Raw genomic sequence first — 26982 nt, forward strand, 5'->3', positions numbered from 1 at the left:
TTCAGCAAAACAATCTTTAATTTAACAATCCTGTATTTTTACATTAAATTAGCAAAGTAAAAAAAAAAACAAAAACCAAAGAACCAGGAGGCACAACACCCGCGCACACACACACACCAGCACACAGAATATTTATAAAGCATTTTGCGTCCAACTCAGTTCAAGAATTGAAACACTTTACATTTTTGCCATATGTGGGGGTGCAGATTTATAACCCCTTCCGTCCTGAGATTCTGTGCACTGTTTACATGACTCAGAAGCAGGCAGTTTGCAGCCTAAACCATGCTCTGTCATTTTATATGGAAAATTTGGTATCGAGAGAGACTTGCAGCTGCCCGGGGCATGCGTCGCTTTACATGCATTTATGTCACAGGGAGGATAAGGGGGCGCAGCTGAAGGTCGCAAATAAAAACGGAAGCATCCGTCATGAGACAAGGAGAGAGGATCTCAGGGGAGAAGGGGGAGCTACGTTGCCTTTTCTAATTACTGTTCACATGAAGTAAAGGCCAGCTTGAGCCATTTGGCTGTGGAATGCTGGGAGTTATTGTGCAGCAAGAGCTGAACTTGCACAAGGTGCACCTGCTATATATCATGAAGCCTACATCTAGCACAAGTAACACTCACTCTTCTCTCTGCACCTTTTTAAAATATTGTTTATTTTGCATTTTATACCCTCAAATATGACATATACAGCCGGGAACATGACAGCATTACAGACGGGGGGAAAAAGAGCGGCAGCAGCCTTTCCCCGGCATAAATTAAATTCACATTAGTCAGAAAGAGCGAGAGCAAACCGAACATGAAATAAAACTTGTAAACATGCCTAAATGTAAGGCAGTGATTGGTGGAGAGAGCAGGAGAGGGTTATGGGAATGTATCCAGGCCTGCGTACGTTTGTGTATGGCAGTGAGTCTTGTATACTACGCACAACAGGAATCAGTTGTGAGGAGAGAAGCACATTCAGCTGCCTGAGTCGCTCATTACATTTCGGTGCTGTCACTGATTTATTACCCTATGACACAGTAAGAAACAATGATGTCATGTTTAGCTAGTGCCTGTCAGGATGATGTCATATAAGCACAGAATGTTTATTAGGTACATACATGGCAGGACAAACCCAAAGCACTGTTGTTGCCCTGCTGTAGACAAATTCAGTCGTCTCCTACCAATTTCTGCAACTGAATGAATGCATTTATATAGAAGAATATGTCACAGTGAAATGATAGTGTACGTGCTTGTCCAGACCAATCAAACGGTTGGCTGAAGGAGTGTTTGGGGGACAAAAACATGTTACTGGCCTAATAATGCCAGAACGCTAACACTCAATTCAACACAAGGATCTGCGAGTAATAAAACCACAGCAGGCACTGGGGACATTAAGAACAAGTCACCAATGATCCCAATGAGGGTTTTAAAAGCAGATGCGCCCTTTAATGACAAGCATGTCCCCAACATTGTCCCATCTGGTGCACGAGTGCATGTGCCACCCCTTAGCCCTGATAATGAATGAGATTGAAGTTATACAACTTCCGCCTCCATTGAAGCGATACCTGCAAGTCGCTATTGTATTTCTAACTCACACAGACTCCCAGGCCTTCCAGTTGCTGCAAGCTCCCATAGCATCAACGCCACATTAGCGATCATTGGGGAATGGAGTGTGTCTCATGCAAGGTAATTCTATGTAAGTTAGAAATGTGATTCATATGATGATATGATACAAGCTCAGTTTCTCTTTAAACGTCACCAAACCCAAGGAAGATGTGCCACACACATGCCATTGGTATATGACCATTCTCAGACCTCCGAGTATCTGACCACAATATAATCTGGTTGTGTAAGGCTCGTTTACGACGTGGGTCCAGCCCAGAATGTTGAGACATTTTAAGTCCTTCGATGAAGTACCTGTTAATTGCTAAATTCAGACGCCATTTTCTGTTCCACCACCCCTATAGCTGTGGATGTCCTCCCAAAGACAACAGAAGGTTGACGTGTTCAGTAAACAGTTTCTAGCTTTGAGATAACATCTCGGTATATAGCTTTGTGATAACATCTTTGCAAAAAGAGGGATCTACAGTGCACCAATGACATGTTACGGGTCTCTCTTCCTGCAAGGAGGTCAATGTTCTGTCTCATAGCAGCAAGGCGGTCTCCAGGGTATGCTAGGGGCAAAAAACTGGACATAGGAAAATAACAGCGGGGGATAAGGGAGGTTTATTAGTAGGATTACAGTCTTCGTTGGTTTCAGCTTCTACCAATGAGAGGCTACACATTTTAGGTACTGAGGTACTGCAGACCTCCCTGTAAGAGGCTCACATGGCAGTGGAAAATATGGGGGATGCGAGGATGCATGGGTTGAGCTGGGTAGGAATGTATGGCCCCCGCTACTCCACTTTCGTCCTTATAATGGTAGTGTCAGTCTGCCTCCGCGAGGCTCTGAGATGCCTGCTTCCAAGAGGGAAGCTCTGTACTGAGCCAGAACACCCTGAATGCTCTTGATGAAGCCCTTGGACAAGGGAAAGAGGGGAAACCCAATATCAGGGTAGCCTCGTTTGTCAGGGAGGAAGCTACGATAGCTCTTTCTGCGCTTCTTTGGTTTAACACTGGGCTGCCCACCCCCAGCTGCTCCTCTTGGCTCTTCTGAGAGGCTACCACCCCCTGTAGCGCCTTTGCTTGTGCTTTCCAAGTCAGACAATTGCTGGGATTCCCCAGGTGACATGGTGGCACCACATCCAGAATCATCCAGGTCCTTGGAATCAAGAGTTGGATCTGGGGTGCACTCGGGCTCAGTAGGGCTGTATGGCACTATACAAGGGTGCTCCTGCCCATTTTTAAGCTCGCCTCCTCTTTCTACCATTGAATTGGTCTCTAACCAGTTCTCTATGCGATGGGCCAGGCGCCAACCATTGCTCTTAAAGTGCTCGCAGATCTCCTGTTGGAAAACCTCCACTGGTCTTCTTAGCAGCTGCGTCATAGACTGCACTACACGAATAAGTGCCATCTCATTGTAACATCGGCTGTTCTCATAGCCTTCCTGTAAGCCACGGTCACTGTCAAAACCTGCTTCATTGTAGTACGGCTCATTCACTAAAATAAGGCCTATTGAGGCAAGCAAATAGTTTTTAAGTTACGGGAAATAATGTGTAAATTTCAGTTTTTTTTTTTTTTAACAGAATAATGAGGGAGATTGACATGAAACCCACCTTGAATAGAGATTAGCACCTGAAGGAGACTGGACTTGCTGGTCCACCTCTCTGTACCCTGAGTAGAGTAGAAATGTGAGTGAGAATTCACAGGATTCAGAAATGTAATTAGCACAGGCCAATCCCGGGCCAATATGGAACCCATCTGCACTGAAAAGCAATAAGGAGCTGCACCTTTCTTTGCTGTTTTAACACATTGCATTATTCTAGGAAAGATAGTCACTAGATTTTGGAACATAGTCGGAGAACAGCTCCCATTTTTAAACAATAGCATCAGGGATGTTGGTTGATGGGACCTGCCTCTCTAATTCAGCCTGAAGGGCTCAATAGGGTCTAGGTGTGGGCTCTGTGCCGGCCAGTCAAGTTCTTCCATATCACAAGTATTTATATACTTTGTGCTTCAATTGGATATTTAAGGGTTCATTTACTTAAACCACCTTTGTGGGGTTACAAGACATATGTATATGTACAAAACCCTGTTAAAAGTCAATTGCATGCAAAAACTGCAAACTGCAAAGTAACAAGAATCTTTCATGGTGACATAGAGGGTAGAGGTAATTTATGATGGATATACTAGAACATACCTTTCCTATCCAGGTCCCCAGAAGGCTGACGCACACTTTCCCATTGTCATAGAGGTTTGGGTTTAGCTTCCCACTGCACTGAGACAAGTAACGGAACAGAGGGGGCACTGTCGGGTAAATATTTGGAAGCTGCATGTCGAACAGAAAGAGGCCGTCTTCATATGGGGTGCGTGTTGACCCTTTAATAAATGCAGAGAACAGATCCTAAGGTAGGAGAGACAAGAGGAAAGAAGGGGTGGGTAGTTAGGCCATACCCAATGTAGAAAGTATGGTTTTTTTTTTTTTGTTTAGGATGAACTAAAATTAATTTCCCAAAAGGCATTGTTCACCTTCCAAACAATTGTTTCAGTTCAGTTGTTTTCAGATTGTTCCCCAGGAATAAAGACTTTTTTTCAATTGCTTTCCATCTTTTAATGTTTTCCCAAATTGAAGTTTAAAAAGTTTAATGTTCTTGTCTCCGGTGTTTCAGTCTGGCAGCTCAGTGATCCAAGAGCATTCTGAACCGTTACAATTGGATACATTTAGTTGATACATTTCTCAGCAACATCTATGGAATGTTGGTAACTGCTATATCGATTCTAACAGCTGTCTCGGGATTCTGTTCATCAGGGACAAAGATAAGAAATGTATCTACTAAATGTATCAATTAATAACAGTTAAAGAGTCGGCGACACCCCCCTCCCAGAGCTGCTTTAGAAGGTGAAAAATGAATCTTTACACAATATTAGACAAACGATCACAAATAGAAAGTAATTACAGAGATTACTGGTGAAGTATCTGAAAACAACTAAACTGGATAAAATGTTGAAGGTGAACAACCCCTTTAAAGGAGAATGTACTTTTTAGGCACACTCTAGTGCCTAAAATCATTTCCCCCCCCAGGCTAGCACTCTTTAAAAAGCTCAACAGCCTGCAGAGTTCCAGCTGCCACCTCTAGCACAATACATTGTATTCCAAATCTGACTTTAGTGCACATGCAGTTGCCCAACAGGCACAAGGAATAGCTGCGAGTACAGTGCCCAAAGTATAAAGTACATGATCACAGTCACTTGGAGGTGGCTAGCAAACAGGTTCCAACCCCCCCCAGTGATTTGGAGCTTCCTTTTCCTTTAAACAAGCTATTTACCAATACACATATCATACATGATCACAATGTATGAATTAATGACAGTCGTTATGTTATTTTGGCTCCTCTAAAGCACAATTCTTTGATCTCAGTCTCAGGCAAACAAATTGGTATTTACCATTCTGTCTTCAAAGGTCTTCACCATAATGCCATCAGGAAGGGAAGTAGCTAGAAGAGCCATCTCTTTGCGCACGGTACTGAAGAACTTCTTTGCTTCTGGTGCTTGAAACTCCAGTTTCTTAAAGGCGTGACTCTCTAAGGTGGAAGGTAGAACAGGATCATGGGTTAGAAATCGCTGCCACCTCTTAAACTGAGTTATGGTGGAGTAGATCCAGAATGTAATTTCTGCACAAATCTAAAGAGGAGAACACAAAATTCAGCCTCAAAAGACTGTTACCCAAAAATGGTTTCCTCTGGGAGGGTTTTATTCTACACCGTGACCAGAGTGCTTTTGTCTGTCCCGGTCTTTGGAAAGGGTTCAAGATAAATAACTAAACAGCTGACAGTTCGTTAAATGAAGTAAAGGTACATACCAGGTGCAGTTTCAAGCACAGAGAACACTTCCCCTTTGGCGCTGGTGAAGATAACTCCAGGTTTGCCACCACTCTGCTGGCACAATACAGGAGTATCACTGGGCCATTCTGAACGGACAGGCGTCTGTGCTTCAGCTTTCTCCTCCTTTTCAGACTCGGGTGCCGACTCCATTTTTTCTTCGTCCACTATGGCCACATTGTCTAGGGTTTTTTTGAGGTTCTCTTGCAACTTCTTTATATCATCCAGGAACTTTTTTTCTCGGGTAAACTTCTCTGGCTCTGCTGTGGGGGAGGTTGGGGAGCCGGTGAGCAGCTGTTCTACAGTCATGTTCTTTAGGCTCTCAAGAATTTTGATGGCTTCTTTCAGTTCCTTAAAGCTCTTCACAATTCCTTCCTTCTCGTTCGCACCGATCCCTAGAACTCCCAGATCTGCTGCTGCAGCAGATGCAGAGCTTTGTTCTGGCTCATCTGGCACTGGTTCTTGCAACGGCTCTGCAGGGGTGCTCTCATTCGGTGTAGCTGCAGCCTCCTCCCCTGCTGCCCGAGGGAACTCCTCCTCTGTCAGTCCATTGTCGGTTTCCCAGCTGTCGCTCTCATCCTCCCATTCATCAGATGATGCGCCACTGGAGCTGCTGTCCACAGAGTCATAAAAAGATTCCTCCAGCTCTGATTCCACATTATACAAATGCTGCACAGAATTTAAAAATACAATAACGGGATGCATCAAATGATGTGAGACGATTCCATGGGTGTACGCCTAATAATTATACAACATATTTACCTGTGGAAGGACAATTGTCCTGGAATTATCAGCCCAGATCACTTCTACCTTGCTACTCACATCCACACGAGCTACCTGTCCCACAGAGGGCTGCAAAATAGTGAAACTGGGTTTAATCACAAAAAGGCAGTATGAAATAAATAGAACATCCACAGTCAGGTGAAGGCATCTGGACTGTGGTCAGCCAAACCCATGCTTACCACTACCACCTGCCTCTATATTGGAATCACGCCCCCTGGCCTTCTACCTGCCAAGCAACAACTAGACACCACAATAAACACATGCAGCTGCAAAGGTTCCCAGTACAGATGAAAAAATAAAATCACAGACCTGGCTGGCATCAGGGAAGGCTTCTGGATCAGAACTGCCAATGCGGATCACTATGTCTGTGGCTCTAAATCGGAAATCTGGATGGTCAACAATATCATACACGCTGACATCCTCCTCTTCCCCAACAACCTGAGAAAGAGAGAGAGAAACATTTACATGTGTAGCAAGAGCATGATGGGTTGGGGCTGTGAACTTTATAATGAGACCAGAATGTCCTTGGAGAAGTTTATCTGTGCACCACCTTTAGCATTCACAGGGCATTAGCATAAAAAAAAATCAACTGTACATTTTCTAGTTATGATCTTTTGTTGAGACAAAGTTAAGACAATGGATGGGTGAGGACTGGGTGCTGACTAGGACCACTGAGAAAACAGGCTGATATCTAAAGCACTAAAACACAATGCAGCATTTGATTAGCACTTATTCTCCTGCCTCAGCTATGAGTGTCCCAACATGTTGGGCTAAAACAGTGGCAAAATGCTTTTGTACTAATGTACTACTTGTACTAATGGATATATATCCAGCCTAATTAAAGTCTTGCACCACAGCCCAGCAAGGAGGGCACACACAGAGCAGCCCAGACAAGCCGGAGTGATACAACGGGTGAAAAGGACTTTGTGGCTAATCAGCAATGAATCTAATTATATATAAACCTAGTTTACAATCTGCACATCCTTTTATATAATACAGCAGAACCACCTGAAACATTTTAAAAATATATCTTAAAGCACTACTGCTGTATGGTTCTTGAGCAAGGTCATGTGACAAATTATGTACAATTTAAAGGAACGGTACAACCAAAAACGGAAGGTGTATCCAAGAAATTAAAATATAATGTACAGTACAGGTACATGAGAATAAGATGCTCACCTATTTAAATAGATCATCCACTAGGGGCTTAATTTCCAGTTTATATGCTGTGTTATCGCAGGCTAGTAATGACGCCCCATTGGAAACTCTTTGGGTTAAATGGGAAACAGCAGTAGATATTATTGTAGATGAGGAATGGCAAGAGGCCCTTGAGTCTCCTCAAATAGTCTCTGTATGCTATAAATTGAGAATGGTTCAATTATATGTATAACATAGGGCGTATCTTACCCCAGTAAGATTGCATTTGATAAACCCTGCTATACCCGAGGTCTGTAATAGGTGTGTTGTGGAGAAAGGCACGCTAATACATACTGTATATTGTGCGAATGTAATGTTATTAAACCTTATTGGGCTGAGGTTTTGAATCATCTAGATAATATTTCAGGGGTTGTCATTCCTAGAACATCTAAGGTCTGCTTACTGAATATCCTGGGTCGTACGGTCTCTAGTCAGTATACCAGAATATTTATTCAAGAATCTCTCTTCTTGGCTAAAAAACTTCTAATTTTCCAATTTTGGTTTATAACTCCCCCAGAAATCCAAGTATGGATAAATATTATACAGGATACTTGTAATTTCCAACGTATAATTTAATTTAAAAGGGGTTGCCCAGATAAGTTCCATAAAATCTGGGATAAATGGATTGATAAATTTTATCAAATCCAAACTGTTACTGCTTAGTGAATAATTGGCTATTTTATTTAGTCTTTTATCATTATATGAATAGGATTTTAGTTGTGGGTATTCTGTTGGGTGTGCAGTGAATTGCTCTTAACAACAAAGGTGTGCAACGGGAGCATATTTAAATATTGAATATAATTTTGTGTTTTATATGATTGTAAACATCTGTAATACTAAATAAAAAACATTTTTTTTACTGCTTTTGTGACTGTCATTGTCTACTTTGGAATTTGCCAATAAAAGCTACCTGAATTAAAAAAAAAAAAAAAAAAAAAAAAAAAAAAAATTATATATATATATATATATATATATATATATATATATATATATATATATATATATATATATATATATATATATATATATATATATATATATACACACACATACATAATGTACAGTAAAACCGGTGTTTGTGCTTCAGAAACACTTAATAGTTCATATAAACAAGCTGCTGTGTAGCCATGAGGGCAGCCATTAAAGCTGGAAAAAAGACACAGGTTACATAGCATATAACAGATAAAACACCATTGTATTGGACAGGGCTTATCTATTATGTGCTATGTAACCTGTTCCTTTTCTCCTTTTTCCCCAACTTGAATGGCTACACAGCAGTTTGTTTATATAAACTATACTAGTCCTTCTGAAGCAAACACACAGATTTTACCAGTGCATGCTAACAGTATAAGATATGTTAATTACTTTAAACCGCTTTAATTTTTTGGTGTTACTGTTACTTTAAAGACCTTGAAACATTTAGGTGAGTCCTCACTGTGGGAACAGACATATTGTGTTCACAGAAACTCACTTCAGTATCATCCCCTTCCGAATTGAGCTTAATCCATTTTACCACACAAGTACGTCCTTTGTGATCCCCAGACTGCACCACACCATATATACTGGGATCCTGGGCAGCATGGGCTATTGGGGCAAAACAGAAAGAAAAAAAGTTAATTCAGATAAATAGATTTACAGGATTTTTGCTTCTAGTTTGTCTTAGAACCAGAATAGTAATGGTTTTGTGCCCTATGCTGTGTCTATGTCTCACTCATCTATTAGTATGCACCCTGTTCTATGCCCCCACTAATCTGCCATTATGCCTCCCTCATCTGATAGAATGCCTCCTGTCTATGCCCTGCTCAAAACCTGCTTTCAGTATTCTGTTCTTAAATCCAGCAAGCATTTTGTTTGCTTTTAAAATTACTAACCTCTCTTGTCAACTACAAAGTCGCCTGGGCAGAACTCATTGTTATCCAGATGCTGGATTGGCACCAATTCATTTGACCGGATGTTGGTCTCAACACTTCCATCTTGCCACAGGACATCAGCCGTGGTCACAGTAGTTATAATCTCTACAGCCACTCTGCAGGGACAGGAATAGATGAATAGTGTAAATAACCTGCCAACACACCATTTGTGTATTCAGAGAACATCTTAAATTTGATGCCCCCCAGAGCTTGATATGACTTGAATAAGGAAATCTTTGTGTTTCTAAATAAATACCTGGTCATAGAACAGAAGAGGTAAAACACAGTGGGAGATCAGTATAAGAGCAGAGGGTGCTGCAGCTTCATAGCTGACCCTTTACATGGCAAATGGATACTAACCTGTCACCATATTTGAACTCTTTGTACACTTTGCTCTTTTTCTTCTTCTTATGTTTCCTCTTAAGATTTCGGATGGACAGGGGAATGCTCTTCTTGCGCCCAGTCCCACTGCCACTTTGGGAAGATGTTGTAGAGCTGGCAGAGGAAGTCACAGAACTTGTGTCATCAGTGTCCCCTGCAGCTTCATCATCAGCTTCCTGTTCTAAGGAATGCAGCTGGAGACCCTGGAATATTTCCCGGAAGGTGCCCAAAGGCTGATCTTTGGTTGGGCACTCCCGAATGTTTGGTTCCTCGGGGGGAACTCTTTCCAGCTCACCAGAGACCAGGTCTTCCTCTGGTACCTTCCCAATTGGTATTTCAGTGGTTGTTGGTACGGAGGAGTTTTTTTTGAGGAGTTCGCTAGGGTTAGAAGGATCCTGGGTACATGAGATTATCTTGACTATCTGCTTCTCCCGTAGCTTGTCCACCTGCTGCATATTAAACAGGCAGAAGGCAAGAAATTTGCTGTTATACCACATGACAAACATTCTTCTAAACCTAAACCAGCTAATGCAAAATGAGCCTGCAGTTGGGACACCCAGAACTCTCTGCTTAGGCTACCAATTCTGACAACTCAATAAAAACGCAAACCTTTGTACTTTAATGGCCCTACCTTTCTGGTGACTGTGACCTCCCCCAGCAAGCAGTCCTTCTCAAGACTTTCACACAGAATTTTTGTGGGTTCCACTTTAGTCGGAAAGATATACAGACACCTCTCTCCCAGCTGCCTCTGGGTGTGATCAAAGGAGCCCAGTCTTTTCACTCTGAAGGGAAGCAAAACTTCAGTTCATAGAGTGGTTTATATTGCCCTTTAGCAGTATGACAGTTTGGGTGTTATGAACTCATCCAGATTTGTGCACTGTAAACCCCCACACCTTGGCGCGTGTTGGACTCACCTAGACAGGTTCTCCTGTGTAATTACAGAGGGTGGTGGATCCATGGAATCGGTACCCCCAAGACAAAAACTTTTTGTAATCCAAGTAACTCGTAGTTCGGTTACCTGCACCTGTAAGATGGAGGGTTATGGTTATCCAGGAGAGCTTGGTTGAGCAGCAAAGCAAAAGTTTAAAGGAAGACTATACCCCCAGAACAATGTAGGTCTCTATAAAAAGAGTTTGCATAAAACAGCTCATATGTAAAACCCTGCTTCATGTAAACAAAACATTTTCATATTAATATAGTTGTAGTATTTCTGGTCAGGTGATCTCTGAGGCACAGAGACCATCACGAAATGGTGGTTCAAGGCAAGAGATGTAAAAGGGCAATATTTACTTAAATATATAAACCAGTTTGGTAAGATTCTTTAATATGTTACGTAATATGATATAAACTGTTGCTTAAGTGTTCATTTTGGAGGTATAGTTTTCCTTTAAAATGTACCTGTGTGTATGTTACAGGCACATACAGGTAGGCCGATAAATCTTTGGACAGATAATGACAATAACAAAGGAATTGCCCACACCTGCCCATGAAATAGCATGAGTCAATTGTCCAATCTCTTTTGAGCCCCTGAAATGAAGTGTTAAAAAAAGGCTTTAGTTCCTCATATTTTTATGCAATCTTTTTGTTCAACCCACTGAATTAAAGCTGAAAGTCTGCAGTTCAGCTGCATCTGAGTTGTTTCCTTTAAAATTCATTGGGGTAATGTACAGAACCAAAATTAGAAAAAAGTTGTCTGTCCAAAGATTTATGGGCCTAACTGTGAATAACTGTCACATACTGTGAATAAAACATCAGCTGTGTGGCAAGATTAAATGGCTACAAGCACTAAAAGTATGAAGAGAGAGGAGACGGTTTCCCTGAAGAAATAGTGCCATTTGGTAGGGAGGTTATATTTCTTGCTAGAGTGTAAAGACATCAGTGACATTTGACCTTATGTGTCAGCACTAAAATCATTGCACTCTCAATGGCTCATTAGTTATTAATGATGTAAAAACAAACAAAAAAAAACCAAAACAAAACTAGAATGCGCTAGAGGATCTTGTATCACAATCTCCACTGCTGCACACTAGGGCGTGGTTCCCAAATTGTGATGTTGGTCCCCCTGGGCTGGCTTGGAGCAGTAGCGGGATGGGGGTTTGACCAGCCTCGTGACCTTTTAGGTTGGGAAAAGGGAACAATAGTGTACAACACTCCCCAGTGAAGGACTTTTTAAAAGGCATGTAAAGGCAAAAAAAAAACTCCAATTTTTACTTTCTTTAATATAAAAGAAACCTATCTCCAATATACTTTAATCAAAAAATGTGTACAGTTTTTATAAGAAACCTGACTGTATGCAGTGAAATTTTCCCTTGATTTACTGCTTTAGATATAAATGGTCAGATGGTCCCCAACTGCTGGGCAGGGAAACAATCATACCGATGATCAGCAGGGGAAGGAACTCAAGCAGCTTTGTTTGTTTTCCTGTAGAGCAGTTAGTAACTGTATAGAGATTTGTATTGGATTTTGTCCCAGCTGCAGGGACAAAGATCATGAATCCAGATTTAAACAGATAAACTGGGATTCTATTTGGAGGATTATTTTGCTGCAGCCACTGGTTCTGCAGAGTTGAAGAAAGTTTGCATTAAACAATACAAAAACTATAAAATCCACATTAGATTACATGACAAAACAGGACCCAGTGCAGTCTGTATATTCTGATTATTATATCAGTCTTGCTGTAATGAGAGGGGGGGTCAGCTGGTTGATGAAAACGAAAAATATGAATTCAGAATCTGCGCTTTTATTTTGTCTGTCTACACAAATGAGGAACCAGTTATTAAAGGTTTCCTTCTTAATAGTCCCAATTCTAGTAATACAACTAATGATGCATGGTTCACACATGAGGAAATTCAAAAGAGACTAGAACATGTTAAAGGGCACCTGTCACAGCCAAAATCAAACACATATTAACAATCTGACCAGTACAAGCTAAACACGTTTAATCAAACTACATATATAGTTTTTTGAAAAAACTGCAGGTTTTAAAAAAATCCCTTACTTTGTCAAATGGGTTCTTTCACTGAGAGAGGCCATACTGTGACTATAACAGAGACTCTAATATGCAAATTTCAGGAGCATGCTCAGATTGTAACACTGCTTTGAGTATTCTACCCAGAATGCCTTGTTTAAGTAAACTCCTCCACTAGAAGTATCAGGAGATTTCCCTATCTTGTCCCCTGCTGGTAAAGTCATTATGCAAATGAAGGACACACACTAACTTCCAGCAGGTGGCAGCAATACTGAACAGCAGCTAACACACAGGTTTGGCTGATTTGAAAATAGGGTTGATAAGCAAGCAAGGAATTTCAACTGAGCATGTGCGAGATTTCAGAGCTACAGTTGGCTGGGAAGATATAGGTAGGAGGAGCCAGTGAAATCCAAGATGACTGCCTCAGCTAGAACTGCAGGGGAGATAGGGGAGATCTTGCAGAAGGTATAGTGAGTTGATCATTTACATTATACAAAATATTCTAACTGTTTTAAAAATTGGATTTCTTGAACTTTCACATAGTGTATTTACTTAGTAAATGATTTTGGTCATGATTGGTGCCCTTTAAGATAAACAAAGGTCCGGGGCCAGATGGTATTCATCCCAGGGTACTTAGCGAGCTTAGCTCTGTAATTGCCAAACCTATTTACTTAATTTTTCAGGATTCATTGAGATCTGGCATAGTGCCGAGAGACTTGCGAATTGCTAATGTGGTGCCTCTATTCAAAAAAAGGATCCCGTTCTCAGCCTCAAAATGATAGGCCAGTTAGTCTGACGTCAGTAGTCGGAAAGCTTTTTGAAGGGTTATTAAAGGATAAGATACTGGACTTTATAGCAAATCATAATATATGAGTGTATGCCAGCATGGTTTAATGCGTAATAGATCTTGCCAGACTAACTTAATTTCTTTTTATGAGAAGGTAAGCAGGGACCTAGATTCTGGGATGTCAGTGGATGTGATTTACTGTACTTAGACTTTGCTAAAGCATTTGATACAGTGCCACACAAAAGGTTACTGGTTAAATTAAGAAATGTTGGCCTGGAACATAGTATTTGTACCTGGATAGAGAACTCGCTAAAAGATAGACGACAGAGTGGTGGTAAATGGAACATTTTCTAATTGGACCAGTGTTGTTAGTGGAGTACCACAGGGCTCTGCACTAGGTCCCTTGCTTTTCAACTTGTTTATTAATGACCTGGAGGTGGGCATTGAAAGTAATATTTCTATTTTTGCAGATGCTACTAAATTGTGCAGAACTATAGGTTCCATGCAGGATGCTGCCACTTTGCAGAGTGATTTGTCTAAATTGGAAAACTGGGCAGCAAACTGGAAAATGAGGTTCAATGTTGATAAATGCAAGGTTATGCACTTTGGCAAAAATAATATAAATGCAAGTTACACACTTAATGGCAGTGTGTTGGGAGTTTCCTTAAATAAGAAGGATCTAGGGGTTTTTGTAGATAACAAGTTGTCTAATTCTGGGCAGTGTCATTCTGTGGCTACTAAAGCAAATAAAGTTCTGTCTTGCATAAAAAAAGGGCATTAACTCAAGGGATGAAAACATAATTATGCCTCTTTATAGGTCCCTGGTGAGGCCTCATCTGGAGTATGCAGTGCAGTTTTGGACTCCAGTCCAGGTTGTTTTCTCTGGCAAAAAGGCGCTTGCGAGGGGACATGATTACACTTTACAAGTACATTAGAGGACATTATAGACAAATAGCAGGGGACCTTTTTACCCATAAAGAGGATCACCGTACCAGAGGCCACCCCTTCAGACTAGAAGAAAAGAACTTTCATTTGAAGCAACGTAGGTGGTTCTTCACAGTGAGAACAGTGAAGTTGTGGAATGCACTGCCGGGTGATGTTGTGATGGCTGATTCAGTTAATGCCTTTAAGAATGGCTTGGATGATTTTTTGGACAGACAGAATATCAAAGGCTATTGTGATACTAAACTCTATAGTTAGTATAGGTATGGGTATATATAATTTGTGTGAAACAAAGGGAGGGGTGTGTGTATGGATGCTGGGTTTTCATTTGGAGGGGTTGGACTTAATGGACTTTGTCTTTTTTCAACCCGATTTAACTATGTATCGGCTTCTGGCAGATATTATTTGACTTGTGCTGTTTTGATAATTTATGAGAATCCCTAAGCAGCCCAGACCACACTGAGCATGTGCACAGTCTTGGTCTTGCAAAGATGTTTAACAAAGTTACCAGATGGTGACCCCCTGTGGCCAACTTTAAAAGCATAAATCATTTGTTTGATTAGGCTTGTGGTGCAGTTAATCCATGTTTATGTTTCGTATACAAAATACAGCATTTCTAGCCTTATTCTATTTTAGACTTTACTTCCCCTTTAAGGTTGGTGCATAACTGAATCAAAGGTATGTAATTTCCATGTGCATTAAAGGGACAAAGATTAATACAAGGTATAAGAGGGACAAAGATTAATACAAGGTATTAGAGGCATAAAAGGGTTCCAGAAAGAAGCTCATGAGCAGGCATGTGTTCAACTCCACAAGGAAGTGGCCTTAAATTTTCTAAGTTAAGTATTGCACAAAAGCCACAGATCACAATTAAAAGGCAGCAAAAATGATGAATAAGGAAATCTCAAGTGTACGAGGATTAGCTAGTTCTAGCTTCATTGATGTATGACATCCAATCCTACACCAGACAATTAACTAAATCATCTCCAGCGTAGGCTCTTACATGTATGCGTGTGAGATACTCAAGAAGCGTGGAAAACTAAAGAGGAAAAAAAAAGTAGTAAGCAGAAGTAAGAGCTTACCTCTTCCACCCCCACACGAAACTTGCTCTTGGCACTCAGAACTGGCTTGACCCCAGAGAGCCACTGTACACTGGAGAACACCTTGGAGGGACCAATTAGTGCTTGACCAGGATAAAAGCCATAAGAGTCATCAAAGAACAGCCCCTAGGGGAAAGATTTGAAATGAGCACAACAGAAACATGTGAAATGGAAAGAAACCCCTGTTATTTAAATTAGCCTTTGTAAATAAAAATGCTTTGGACAGTAATTAGCTTTGTAGCCTCATATTATATACAGTATATGGTGAGTGGGTCCCTAAGCTCAGGTAAGTGGCAGCTCATGACTTGGGAAAAAGTAGGAAATAAGAAATACTGGGGGCATCTTTGGATTCACATACCTTCCCTGCTACTGACACCAATAAATTAAACCATTTTTTACATCATAAGATTTTCTCATTTTAATGTTGCCATAAGAATATTTGCCCGGTGCTTTTACATTACCGATCTGATCCCCCATGTTCCTCTATGAGGGGGCTGCCATATTTGTGCAGCAGTACCCTGTTAGCATTAGAAACTCTGACAGGTTGAGAAGAGACAATCAGGTTGGCAAAAGTGTCAGATTTTGTCAGTATCTCTTTAAGGGTAATAAAGAAGCTCAAAACATTATATTTAAAGGGGTTGTTCACTTTTGCGGTACCTTGTGATGTGGAGAGTTATATTCTAAGACAATTTGCAATTGGTTTTCATTTTTTATTATTTGTGGTTTTTGAGTTATTTAGCTTTTTATTCGGCACCTCTTCAGATTCCATTATAAACAATCTGGTAGCTAGGGTCCAAAATTCCCTAGTAACCATGCATTGATTTGAACAAGAGACTGGAATATGAATAGGAGAGGACCTTACTAGAAAGATGAGAAATAAAAATTAGCAACAACGATACATTTGAAGCCTTACAGAGCATTTGCTTTTTAGATGGGGCCAGTGACGCCGATTTGAAAGATGAAAAAGTTAGCAGAAAATAATTATAATTATAATATAAAACTATATTAAAAAATAAAAACCAATGGAAAAAGTTGCTAAGAATTGGTCATTCTATTACATACTAAAGGTTTACTTAAAGGTGAACCACCCCATTAATATAGGATTTTACGGATATGTTGCTGAATGGAATCACAGGCTGCTTCCATGGAAGAGATTATTTCATGCCAATGACATAACATGCTTCTGTTTCCTTTCTTCCTCCCATTTTGTGGCACGGCTAATAAGTGCCACCATAAAAACCACTGACATCTGAAAGCCACCTGACTGGCAATTTCTGTTACACTTGCAGGCAACTGAATGGGTGGGGACAATTAAGAGCATTTGGCCCCACTTCCCTAGAAGCTGCTAATCACTTGAGAAGCAAGAAGTAAGTAAGAATTACCGAGTCGCTGGCATGGGGGCAGACATCGTACAATTTGGATGCATCCTCGGTGCTCATAGAACATCTGCAGCAAGCAGGGGGAGGAAAAGGAAGATCTCTTGAGAAACCCAAATTCCAATCTCATTCTCCATCTCACTACTGACCCCTCCCTACATAACCACCAGTAATAAAGGGCGGTGAGCTGCACCCATTAAGGGTTCTGTTGATACCTGGCTCCGTTGGACAGCTTGAGGACAACCTGGTTCTTCAGATCGTACACTTTGCCCAGCCAGCAATCATAAGCAATGTAATCCCCATACATGATAGGCTGGAGAGGCAACAAGAGAGACAAGCCAATCAGAATGAAGCAGGAGAATGATTAAGACGTAATATAAGTCACCAGTCCCTAGGAGACCCAGAAACCCCCAATCCAAAGCCACACAACCCCCTTGTCACTGTAATTTGTAAAATCCAATCATTGGCAATGGGGTACAGAGTTTTGTTGTGGGGCCCAGTAACTGGCTAGCGCTTGTGCAGGGATTTATGGCTATTGTGAAAGCCAACGCGACAGATCATCTCACCCAAATGTGGTGCAGCTCCTTGCTGTTGACCGGGTGGAGGAAGCAGTTGGTCCCCACCACTTTCACTACGCAGTCTATGTTCACATCGATCACTGTGCCGCATTGGCTGTCCTGGAAGAGGCAGAATAATGCAGGAAGATGATCACTGGCAGCAAGCAAAAAGAAGGATAAAGTACAAGATATGAGCAACGGAGATGCCCCCTTACCTTTGTGCTCATCCTACGTACAACATCTCTGGGAACCAGTGACCGGTCTTCCAGTTTTAACTGCAAACAGGGAAAGGCAATCATATAATACTGAAACTGAGTGTGCATTGTATTTGTACCATGCATACATTGCTTTCCTAAGGCAGCAATAGATTAAAGCATTCTGTGTGCTTATTCTTATATATGAATGTGATGTTACAATAATGTGCAGCTGCTCCATGGGAAAATAATATGGCACCTCCCACCTATATGCAGAAATACAGGTATGGGATCCATTATCCAGAAGGCTCTGAATTATGGAAAGGCCATCTAACAGACTGCATTTTACCCAAATAATCCAAATTGTTAAAACTGATTTCCTTTTTCTCTGTAATAATAAAACAGTACCTTGTAGTTGATCCAAACTAAGATATAATTAATCCTTATTGGAAGCAAACCCAGTCTATTGGGTTTATTTATTGATTACATGATTTTCTAGCAGATTTAAAGGAGAACTAAACCCTAAAAATGAATAGGGATAAAAATGCCATGTTTTATATACTGAACTCAGCCTACATTTTCAGCTCGTCAATAGCAACAATGATTCAGAACTTGTCACAGAGGGTCACCATCTTGGAAAGTGTCTGTGACACTCACATGCTCAGTGGGCTCAGAGCAGCTGTTGAGAAGCTAAGTTTCGGGGTCGTCTCAAGTTATCAAGCAGAAAATTAGGTTTATCTGTAATATAAGCGGACGCTACAGGGCGGATTATTAAATTCTGATGCTAATTGCACTGGTTTCTATGCATTACCCAAATCACAATTTGTCCGCTTCAAGCGGATTGTGACAGAGGGTAGTTTGCAACAGGAGAGATTGGATGAAATGGAAAACAATTTTTTGCAGAGAGGTTATCCCCCAGGTCTCCTCAAGAAGCAACGTGAGGGGATTGAGGACTCACATGTAGGTCTCCAATGTGATTACAAAAGGGACCAAAAACGTATTCCTTTTGTTTCTAAATTTAACACAGTGAGCCAAGAGGTCGCTAAGATTATACGAAAACATTGGGGTATACCAAGAGATGGGGTTCCCGAGGTAGAATTTTTCCAAAATATGCCACTCATGTCATACAAAAGGAGCAATACCATTGGATCCACATTGGTCAAATCAGATTTGGGAGGAAATTTAAGGGAAGAACGAGTCTTACGCCCTAGAAACAATGGCACTTTCCCTTGTCTGTCGTGCAATTGTTGCTCTAATGTGCTTAAAGGTGATGTTGTTCATCACCCATGGAAGGGCACTCCGATAAAAATTCACGGCTTTTATACATGCAATACTACATTTGTAGTCTATGTGATAAAATGCCCATGTGGCCGACTATATGTAGGGCAGACAACCCGTGCCATCAAAGATAGAATACGTGAGCACAAATCTGCAGTGAAACTTAAAAAATTAGATCAGGTGGTTTCTAGTCATTTTGCTGAAAAAGGTCATGGGGTCCAGCAATTAAAGTTTCAAGTAATCGACAATATTCCAAAACTTCGCCGCGGTGGTGACCGTGTTAAAATGCTACTTAAAAAGGAAGCTAAATGGATACGTCGCTTAGAAACGCTGGAACCCCGTGGCCTTAACCGCGAATATGACTTGCATCCCATATACCGATAGAATTTTAAGGGTTGTTTTTAATAACATTATGATCAGACAATTTTTTACAAACATTGGTCATTTTTATTGTTTTGCAGATACTGTACTATGAGATTCAAACCTTTACCGTGATGAATACAATTATCAGGAAATAAGTGGATACTTTATCTATATACTACAATGTATCTGACAATGTTGCCTTTATGTTTTTTTCTTTGTATCAATTAATTCTTACTGCTCACCTATAGAGGGCGATCCAATGTGTGAGTATAAAACTTTGCAATCTGCAGTAGTTCACTAACTTGACAAAAGGCCACATAGGCCTGAAACGTTGTTCGTTTGAGATCTAAGCCAGAAAATCCAATAAAGGCTTTTTAAGATTATATATGATTTGGATGGTGCTGTGATTTCGTCTTGCTGGTTTCTGTGCTGCCATGTAGTAATTGTCCATATTAATTACTAATCAGCCTTATACTGTGACTTTTATATTCTATGTGTACTGTATATTTTGAATCAATCCCTAAGCTCAGTAACAGACAGCAGCACAGAGCATGTGCAGTGAAGCTGAAGATGGGGAGCTAGTGGGGCATATTTGGAGACACAGATCTTCCCTGCTAAATGGCTGTGGTTGCTTTGGGCTGGTACAGAAGCACAAAACATAATGTACAACATTTCTAGTCTACTTTTTTAGTTTAACTTTCCTTGTATGAAGACCTAAAATACAGAAAGATCCATTTTCCGGAAAACCACAGGTCCCAAGCGTTCTGGATAAAAGGTCCCATAACTGTACAGAGAAGGAATGTTCTAGGTACACAATAAGCTATACCCTCATACAGAAATGTTGGCTCTGTAATGGCAGCTCCCACCACATAAAAAAACAAAGAAGGAATGTATGTCCTAGGTATGTAGGTTACCTGCTGTGTCTCTCCTGGGGAAGACACACAGATAAATAGTGTCTGCTGATTTGGCCACTACTAACAGAATATTTTTTGGCTTGAGAATCTAAACACCCCTCCAGTAAAGTGCTACATCCCTCCAGTAATACAGGCCAAATAAGCAGAGCCATTTTTGTAGCCATAAATAATGCTCATTAAAGTGAATATATCAGGTAGGGAAGCTTCAAACCACAGAGACTTCACATCTGAGCATCTATAGTCCTACAGAGCCAAACAGTTGTGCTGCCGGCTTAGCCCGAATCCCAGAGCAGAACTCACTGCAGTGTAAATCACATAATACTGCTCCCCCCCACCCCAACTGGGACACTTCCCAGCCCCTGGGATTGCACAGTCATCACCGGTGAGTTACAAAGTAGATTACAATGGAGCTGTTAAACAAAGCCCCTGGTACAAAAACAATAGCGGGGGAATGGGGGTCTCTGGAAAAGTCGAGTGCCTTATTCTCTGGGGTGGAACATTTGCCTACCTGCCAGAACACTCCCAGGATACAATGGAAAGAAACTGCATGACCCATGCAGAATACTCAGCGCATAGAATAAGCTATACCCCCATACTGTACTATTTAGGTTTCAGGAATAGCGTATACACCCCATGAATAAACCCCATAGGATCTGTTCTATAAGGATGTATCGGAGAATGAGAATAAATAGCATTATTAGTGCTAAAGTGGAAAAAAGTTTTATACAAGGCAGGGCTGTCCAATGGCATGTGCCCCCCCCAAGAGATTTTATAGCCCCTGAGCTATAATGACATCAACTTAAAATATTGTGGCCCCCAGTTAATGCAGTACAGAAAATCAGTGGAGTACTGTAAGGAAAGACCGATACAAGAGGCTCAACACCAGCCCCTGGGTATTTATAAAAAAAAAAACAGAGGCAATGAGGGTACTGCCGACTCCCTACTGCTGTCTGTACAAGATTGTTCCATGCAGGCGGCCGCTGCCCAGCTATTATTAGTTTTATCAATTTTTCATGTGTCCACTGAGACCAGGCATAGGTGGGCCGACAGCAGCTATGCGAGGATTGGGTGATATTGCTCTCGCCAGTTGCACAGAGACCCCACAGCGACGGCATGTAAACTGCTGACTAATGGTGCCAGAAAGAGAGACGCTGAGCAGCAGACGGCACATTCGCTGCACCATAAAAAGCTCTGATCCAGCAATGGGAAAACTGATGCAGATCACCTATACTCAATCATTTCTAGTCATGTTACTTATCTGGCTTCCAAAGTGTTATCACCATACCCCCAGCCAGTTAGACCCCCCCTCCAAATCCTGCCAAGTTTATTTCATCAAACCACTTGTGCTGCCATTGATATATATTATATACCCCCTAGCACACTTACTTGTCACCAAACATTACCCCTGGCCCAAGAACAAGGTTTGTTTTGTTTTTTAAGAGGGAACATTATAACATATGGAACAAGTTCAGATATATATTCTATACAAACATGAGCATGCAATGCCTTCCAACCACACCTCACTTTATTGTAACTATGTGCTACACTTTGATTTGCTGATCAGATACATCCCAGCAGCAGGCACGTTGCACTGTGTCACTGTACAGTATAACCCCCTTCCTAATGGAAGCCAAAGGCCTAGACAGGCCCATCTGCCACTGCCTCATTATTTGGGATTGACCAGCTCCCCCCTCACATTCTGTCTGCTTTGTCTTTACTTATCATTGTCACCAAGAGATGCAGGGTCGTCACTGTGACAGCTAAGATGAAACCAAATTCTCCAAGGGATCCGGGTTCTGCAGGGGCACAATGATGCAGCTCATGTATTATTCCTGACAATTTACTACAAGCCTGCTCCCCTAAGCCTAGTAACAGCATTTTTTCTGTTTATGTATAATGTACTTGCAGCAGGAGGGCATCCTAATAAACCAGATTTGCATTACATGCCTCTCTGTAGCACATAATGCTATGGCTAAAGTAGGTAGGTTACCAGATCACATGATATACTGCAGGATGGTATTGATCAGTCTAGTAGTACAAGGCACAGTCTCTCAGATGTTATTATAATGGCAGTTTAACACTGGCTCCTTGGCCCCTGCATTGGAGTGTTACATTCCAACAAGCATCTCACCTCCTCCCACCTTCAGTTATGCACAGTCATCACTTTGCAACTAGATTATTGCAGCAGGCCTCACAGCAGCCACGTCTTGTGCCACCCTACTCACACGTGCCATGTGTCACCATCCTGATCAGTGTAATGTGACATATACCACAGGAATGGAGGGGGGGGGGGTAACTGCACTGGGGCTGTCACTATAGATACAAGAAACAAGCAAGAGACTGTAGTGCTGGGCTCTGAGAGAGAGACTGATTGGGGCACCTGGATGTCATCTATATCAAGGGAACCCCAATATGTATTAATCCTGTGCCCAACAATACTGCCCCTTCTCTGTTATCCAGCGCCCAATTTGCCCTTTACCATCAGGGATTTCAGAGTAAAGTGTATGGGTCCCCTCACTGGGATAGAATTGGCAAACTGTGACATGTAAGCCAACAGGGAGCAGAGGAATGCTAAACCACTAATGTCCCATCTATTCCTTATGCCCAACTCTGGCCCCAGGTCACCTGTGGACTATACCAGCAGCTGCCTGGCACTGGGGTTTTTGGGCCATTAAGCCTAATGTCAGGTAACAGTTGGTTTTGGACATTTTTGTGCAGGCAAATTATACCCTGGAGTTTAACGTTAGGCCCAAAATGCAAAAGGGAGAGGGGGAAGAGCCCACACCGAAGAACACAACTGACTCAAGCCCCACTTCACCCAATGCTGAACAGCTATAGTTCTGCTCCTAAGACAGCAATGGGCTGGGGGGCATCTAGATTTGCTGCTTCTGCCTGACTAAAACACCCAGCATCCATTGTTGGACACTGCTGAATCTGACAGGATTGGAGTGTGGCAATAGACGCACCAATATCATACAAAACTAATTTCCGTATGATATTCGGTGGGTGTATGGCAGAAGATGAGCCGACCGATATCGCCAGAAGACTTGGATATCAGTCGGCTTGGTGATCGGCCCAGGCGGAAAATTTTGATCGGGTGCCTTTGAAGGCACCTGAACATCGGCCACTGTTTAGCGATGAATTGTCACATACAGGTAGAATTCTATTTTTTCTACCTGTATATAGGGTTGCCACCTGCCCGGTAAAAATTAAGCTCAATGCCAATGTTATTAACAGAGGAAATGCATAAAAATATAGGAAGGCCTGTATTTTTTTCAAGAAAAGGTGGCAACCCGACCTGTTTATCTGACAATTCAGATTTTCCAAGAAAGATTGTAAATGGTCACCTTGAGAGATCATAGGGCCCCAGGCACTGCAGGAAGGATAGGCCCTAGATCTGGAGGATTGGTCGTTGGCATGCTGCAACTTGTGAGTCCTAAGTGTCTAAGAACGGCTCCCGTGGGGATGGTGGGAGTTGTGATATAACAAGCAGTCAAGTCAAGTGGATGTTATTGTCATTTTATTGTCAATGGTATGATCTATATCTAGGCATGACTCCAGGGGGATGCTGGGAGTTGCAGTCCTGATTATGCCAGTCACACACACTGGGGCCAATTACCTTGTTTTCCCTGACGTCCTGCTTGATGCCCTCTGGGTACCACTGCACACGCACATAGCCCCTCTTCAGTGGGCCGAACCTGCTGACCTGAGGCTCCGAGCCTGGGCTCCCTGCTCCTCCCGCAGTGCCACCAGCTGCTTTCTTCCGACCCCCAGTAGCGCTCTCATCCTCTCCCGGCAGCACATCCTCCTCTTCCTCAGAGTCTGAGTCCTCTCCGTGGATGAGGCGCACTAGGCCGAAGCGGGTGTGGTTCCGGTAGCAGCCAGATACCAGATCGTGAGAGAAAAGGAGGCGCTGGGAACCGTCACCAGCCGGGGGGCCTGGGGAGGCGGAGGATGGAGCTGTGTCCGAGGGGTCCGCCATTGTTGTTGTCCGGAAGGGAAGAGAGAGGAGCTGCTGCCGGCCGGGGCGGTTACCAAGGAGAGCGCGACGTAAAGTGCGTGCTGACGTCAGCGCGCATAGCGTGGTAACTAGGAGAAAGGATGCTGTTGCTAAGGGAACGCCTGGGTCTCTGTTGCTAAGGTTGCTGCGTAGCACTAACCAAGGCCTGACCTTAGTCTCTCATTGTGTTTGTGGGACTCTAGAAACGACCCAATTGTGTTTCTCTATAGACCTGTCTGATTGCAAATACCACATGCATTAGGCTAAGGCACCAGGCCACTACAACTACTGAGCAATGAAGGTGCACAATGTTAGTGCATGGTACAGTACAAGAAACATCTCAAGTTAAAGGATACAATCCTGTTCCAAATGAAGACTGTGTCTTTTTATAGGCTCCATGTCATGTGGCTAGCAAAGAAATACTTCTAGCCCCCACAGTGTTGGACTGGGACACCAGGGGCCCACCAAAAACCCTTAGACCAGGGGCCCACCCAAAAACCTTTAGACCAGGAGCCCACTTTAAGTATTATTTTCTTCCTTTCCTCACTCAACCTCTATTCTCCTATTCTCTTTTCTTTACACACTATAATCTATTATTCCATCTATTTAGCCTCTTTATTCTCTTAGAAATAGGGAATGGCCATGAAATAGGCCAAATTTTTAGAAGCAGGAGGGCCCACTGACACCTGGGCCCACCGGGAGTTTTCCTGGTATCCCAGTGGGCCAGTCCGACACTGAGCCCCCAGGTGCAGATCTTGGTCCCACTGCTTTCACAGGAGTGTTTGATCTTATTATTATAACCTGTCCCCTCCCCTCAACCGTGTAGCATGGGAAATTATTGATCCCATAGGCTTTTTCCAAGAACAAACATTTCAGAGTCCACTGAGGCCCTTTTCAAAAGCCTTGTGTTTAGAGAGAAGCCCAAAAAATGCACATTTCTTTTGTGAATTCATTGAAGTGCCCATATTACTGTAGGTGTCATATTAATGTATCTATGATTTTTCTAAAGTTGGTATCCCCTATATCATCCCTATTTAATGAAGTTGGTATAACAATAGGTATAAACATATACATGTAAAGCATTAATACTCCAAGTAACTGCTTACTTTTGGACCCAAGAGGAGTTCAGAACATGGAACCATGGGACTCTGAATGTTCCAGTTCACAGGGCGCCAAGCTCATTTTGATTTCTAGGGAAAATAACAAAGCAATGCCCAGTTTAGAAGCATGGGAGAAAAGCATTAGTTTGTTAATGTCTCTGTACTCTGAAAGCCTGGAGCTGTGCCTGGTATGGATGCTACTCGACAGAGTGACCTCCTTTCAGTCAAATGTTTAATGGACACTATTATATCATATTCTTCTCCCTCCTATAATCCACACATACTTAATTACTACTGTTTTTAGTTGTGACAATAACTGCCTTTGCAGGTTGCAGTGGAGTGAACAACAGAAACATCCAGTCTTTCAGATAGCTGATCCAAGTTAATTTTACCACTTCATGCTTTGTTACAGGGCAAGGCTGTCTATTTAGACAGGAATAAAGCTCAGTCAGTCACATAATACAAATTAATCATTTAACAAAATGCAGAAAGTGGTCATTATTAGCTTCTGATCCACATGACTCAACTCCATCTTTCTCCCAAAGCCCACAATGTGTCACCAAGTTAACACAATGAGGTGGACAGGCCCGAACTGACAATCTGTGGGTTCTGGCAAATGCCAGAGGGGCTGCTGTAAAATGCCATAGACACTCACTATTTAGTGGGCTGGTGGGGGGCTGTTTGGGCCTTTGTGTGACCTGTTGGGGCCTCCGGGTACCTGAAATACCAGGGCCTATTTTGATTCTCAGTCCATACCTTGAGGTGGACAATGGCATTGGAAGCAGTTACATTAATTTGTTTAACCCTTATGCTGCTGAGGACCAAGGCAATTGCCAAAACTGGATGGTAGTGAGTCTCAGCGCACACACAACATAAAATCTACCAACACTTTTAATGGGCTAACAGATGGCAAAATAGAAACAAGCAATGTAATTATAAATGAAATGTACCTATCAGCCCCCAAACTGGACTCTCCTAAACAACCTACCTCAGAATCATCCCCTCTAGGTTCTAAAATCCAGTCATAAATAAGAGAATAAAAGTCCATCATCACGGAATTGGGATCCTGGAGAGAAAAATAATATACATGAGAAAAAGCTCTTTGTTATTACACTTTAGTGAAAACATAGTATGCTGTGATTTACAAAGATTCTTCATCATTTAAAGTCATCCCTGCACCAGTGGAGCTTACAATCTATCATATTCCCTCATGATGCACACTAAGGCCAATTTCATCAGGAGTCAGTTAAAATACCTGTATGTTTCTGGATTTTGAGAAGAAACCCACAAAGATAAGGGACAGACATGTCTGCTGAATTTTTAGGAGTTAGTCATTTTTAGCATCTAAGCCTGACCCCACCGCAGTGTCCTACAGTAGCAACCCAATGTCCTGCTCTCCATACTCAGCACCCAGTATATATCAATACAGTGACGCCGTTTATGAGGGTTTCTTCAAGGGATAAAGAGTAAGTTCAGCTTCACATGCAGTAGACACGAGTAAAATAAATAAAGCCTATTACTGTTGTTGTACCATCATGGTGCTGGCTGGTCGGTGCTGGCTGGTCGGTGCTGGCTGGTAAGTGCTGGCTGGTAAGTGCTGGTTGGTCGGTGCTGGCTGTTAGGTTCTCCAGTCGTTGCAACATGGTGGTGCCCATTCTGTGAGCCAATTA

General features: G+C 42.1%; 1 protein-coding gene across 3 annotated transcripts; it reads right to left on the reverse strand.

Moving 5' to 3' along the window:
• On the reverse strand, nt 1-26982 carry LOC108701130 ((E3-independent) E2 ubiquitin-conjugating enzyme UBE2O). Of its 3 annotated transcripts, none has more exons than XM_041577410.1 (19): nt 26833-26982; nt 26301-26378; nt 17679-17738; nt 17473-17583; nt 17122-17219; nt 16913-16976; nt 15513-15656; nt 10648-10757; nt 10365-10515; nt 9713-10182; nt 9314-9468; nt 8914-9026; nt 6555-6683; nt 6225-6314; nt 5444-6131; nt 5029-5165; nt 3785-3988; nt 3201-3258; nt 1-3096 (listed from the first exon to the last, which is right to left on the reverse strand). In XM_041577410.1, exons 1-19 carry the CDS (start codon nt 26965-26967, stop codon nt 2399-2401), a joined length of 3693 nt encoding a protein of 1230 aa, XP_041433344.1. In that variant the 5' UTR covers nt 26968-26982; the 3' UTR covers nt 1-2398. The 3 variants fall into 3 exon arrangements, with proteins under 3 accessions (XP_041433344.1, XP_041433345.1, XP_041433343.1); XM_041577411.1 differs by having other exon boundaries at nt 26844-26901; XM_041577409.1 differs by lacking the exons at nt 26301-26378; nt 26833-26982 and adding an exon at nt 23832-24263.

This window comes from Xenopus laevis, chromosome 9_10L (genome assembly GCF_017654675.1).
Source record: "Xenopus laevis strain J_2021 chromosome 9_10L, Xenopus_laevis_v10.1, whole genome shotgun sequence".
NCBI lineage: Eukaryota > Metazoa > Chordata > Amphibia > Anura > Pipidae > Xenopus > Xenopus laevis.

Coding starts and splice junctions, on each gene's coding strand:
- LOC108701130 (XM_041577409.1), bottom strand. CDS start 24,194: ATGGCGGACCCCTCGGACACAGCTCCATCCTCCGCCTCCCCAGGCCCC. Junction 17,584..17,678: donor TACGTAGGATGAGCACAAAG/GTAAGGGGGCAT, acceptor TGCCTCTTCCAG/GACAGCCAATGCGGCACAGT. Junction 17,220..17,472: donor AGGAGCTGCACCACATTTGG/GTGAGATGATCT, acceptor TTGCCTCTCCAG/CCTATCATGTATGGGGATTA.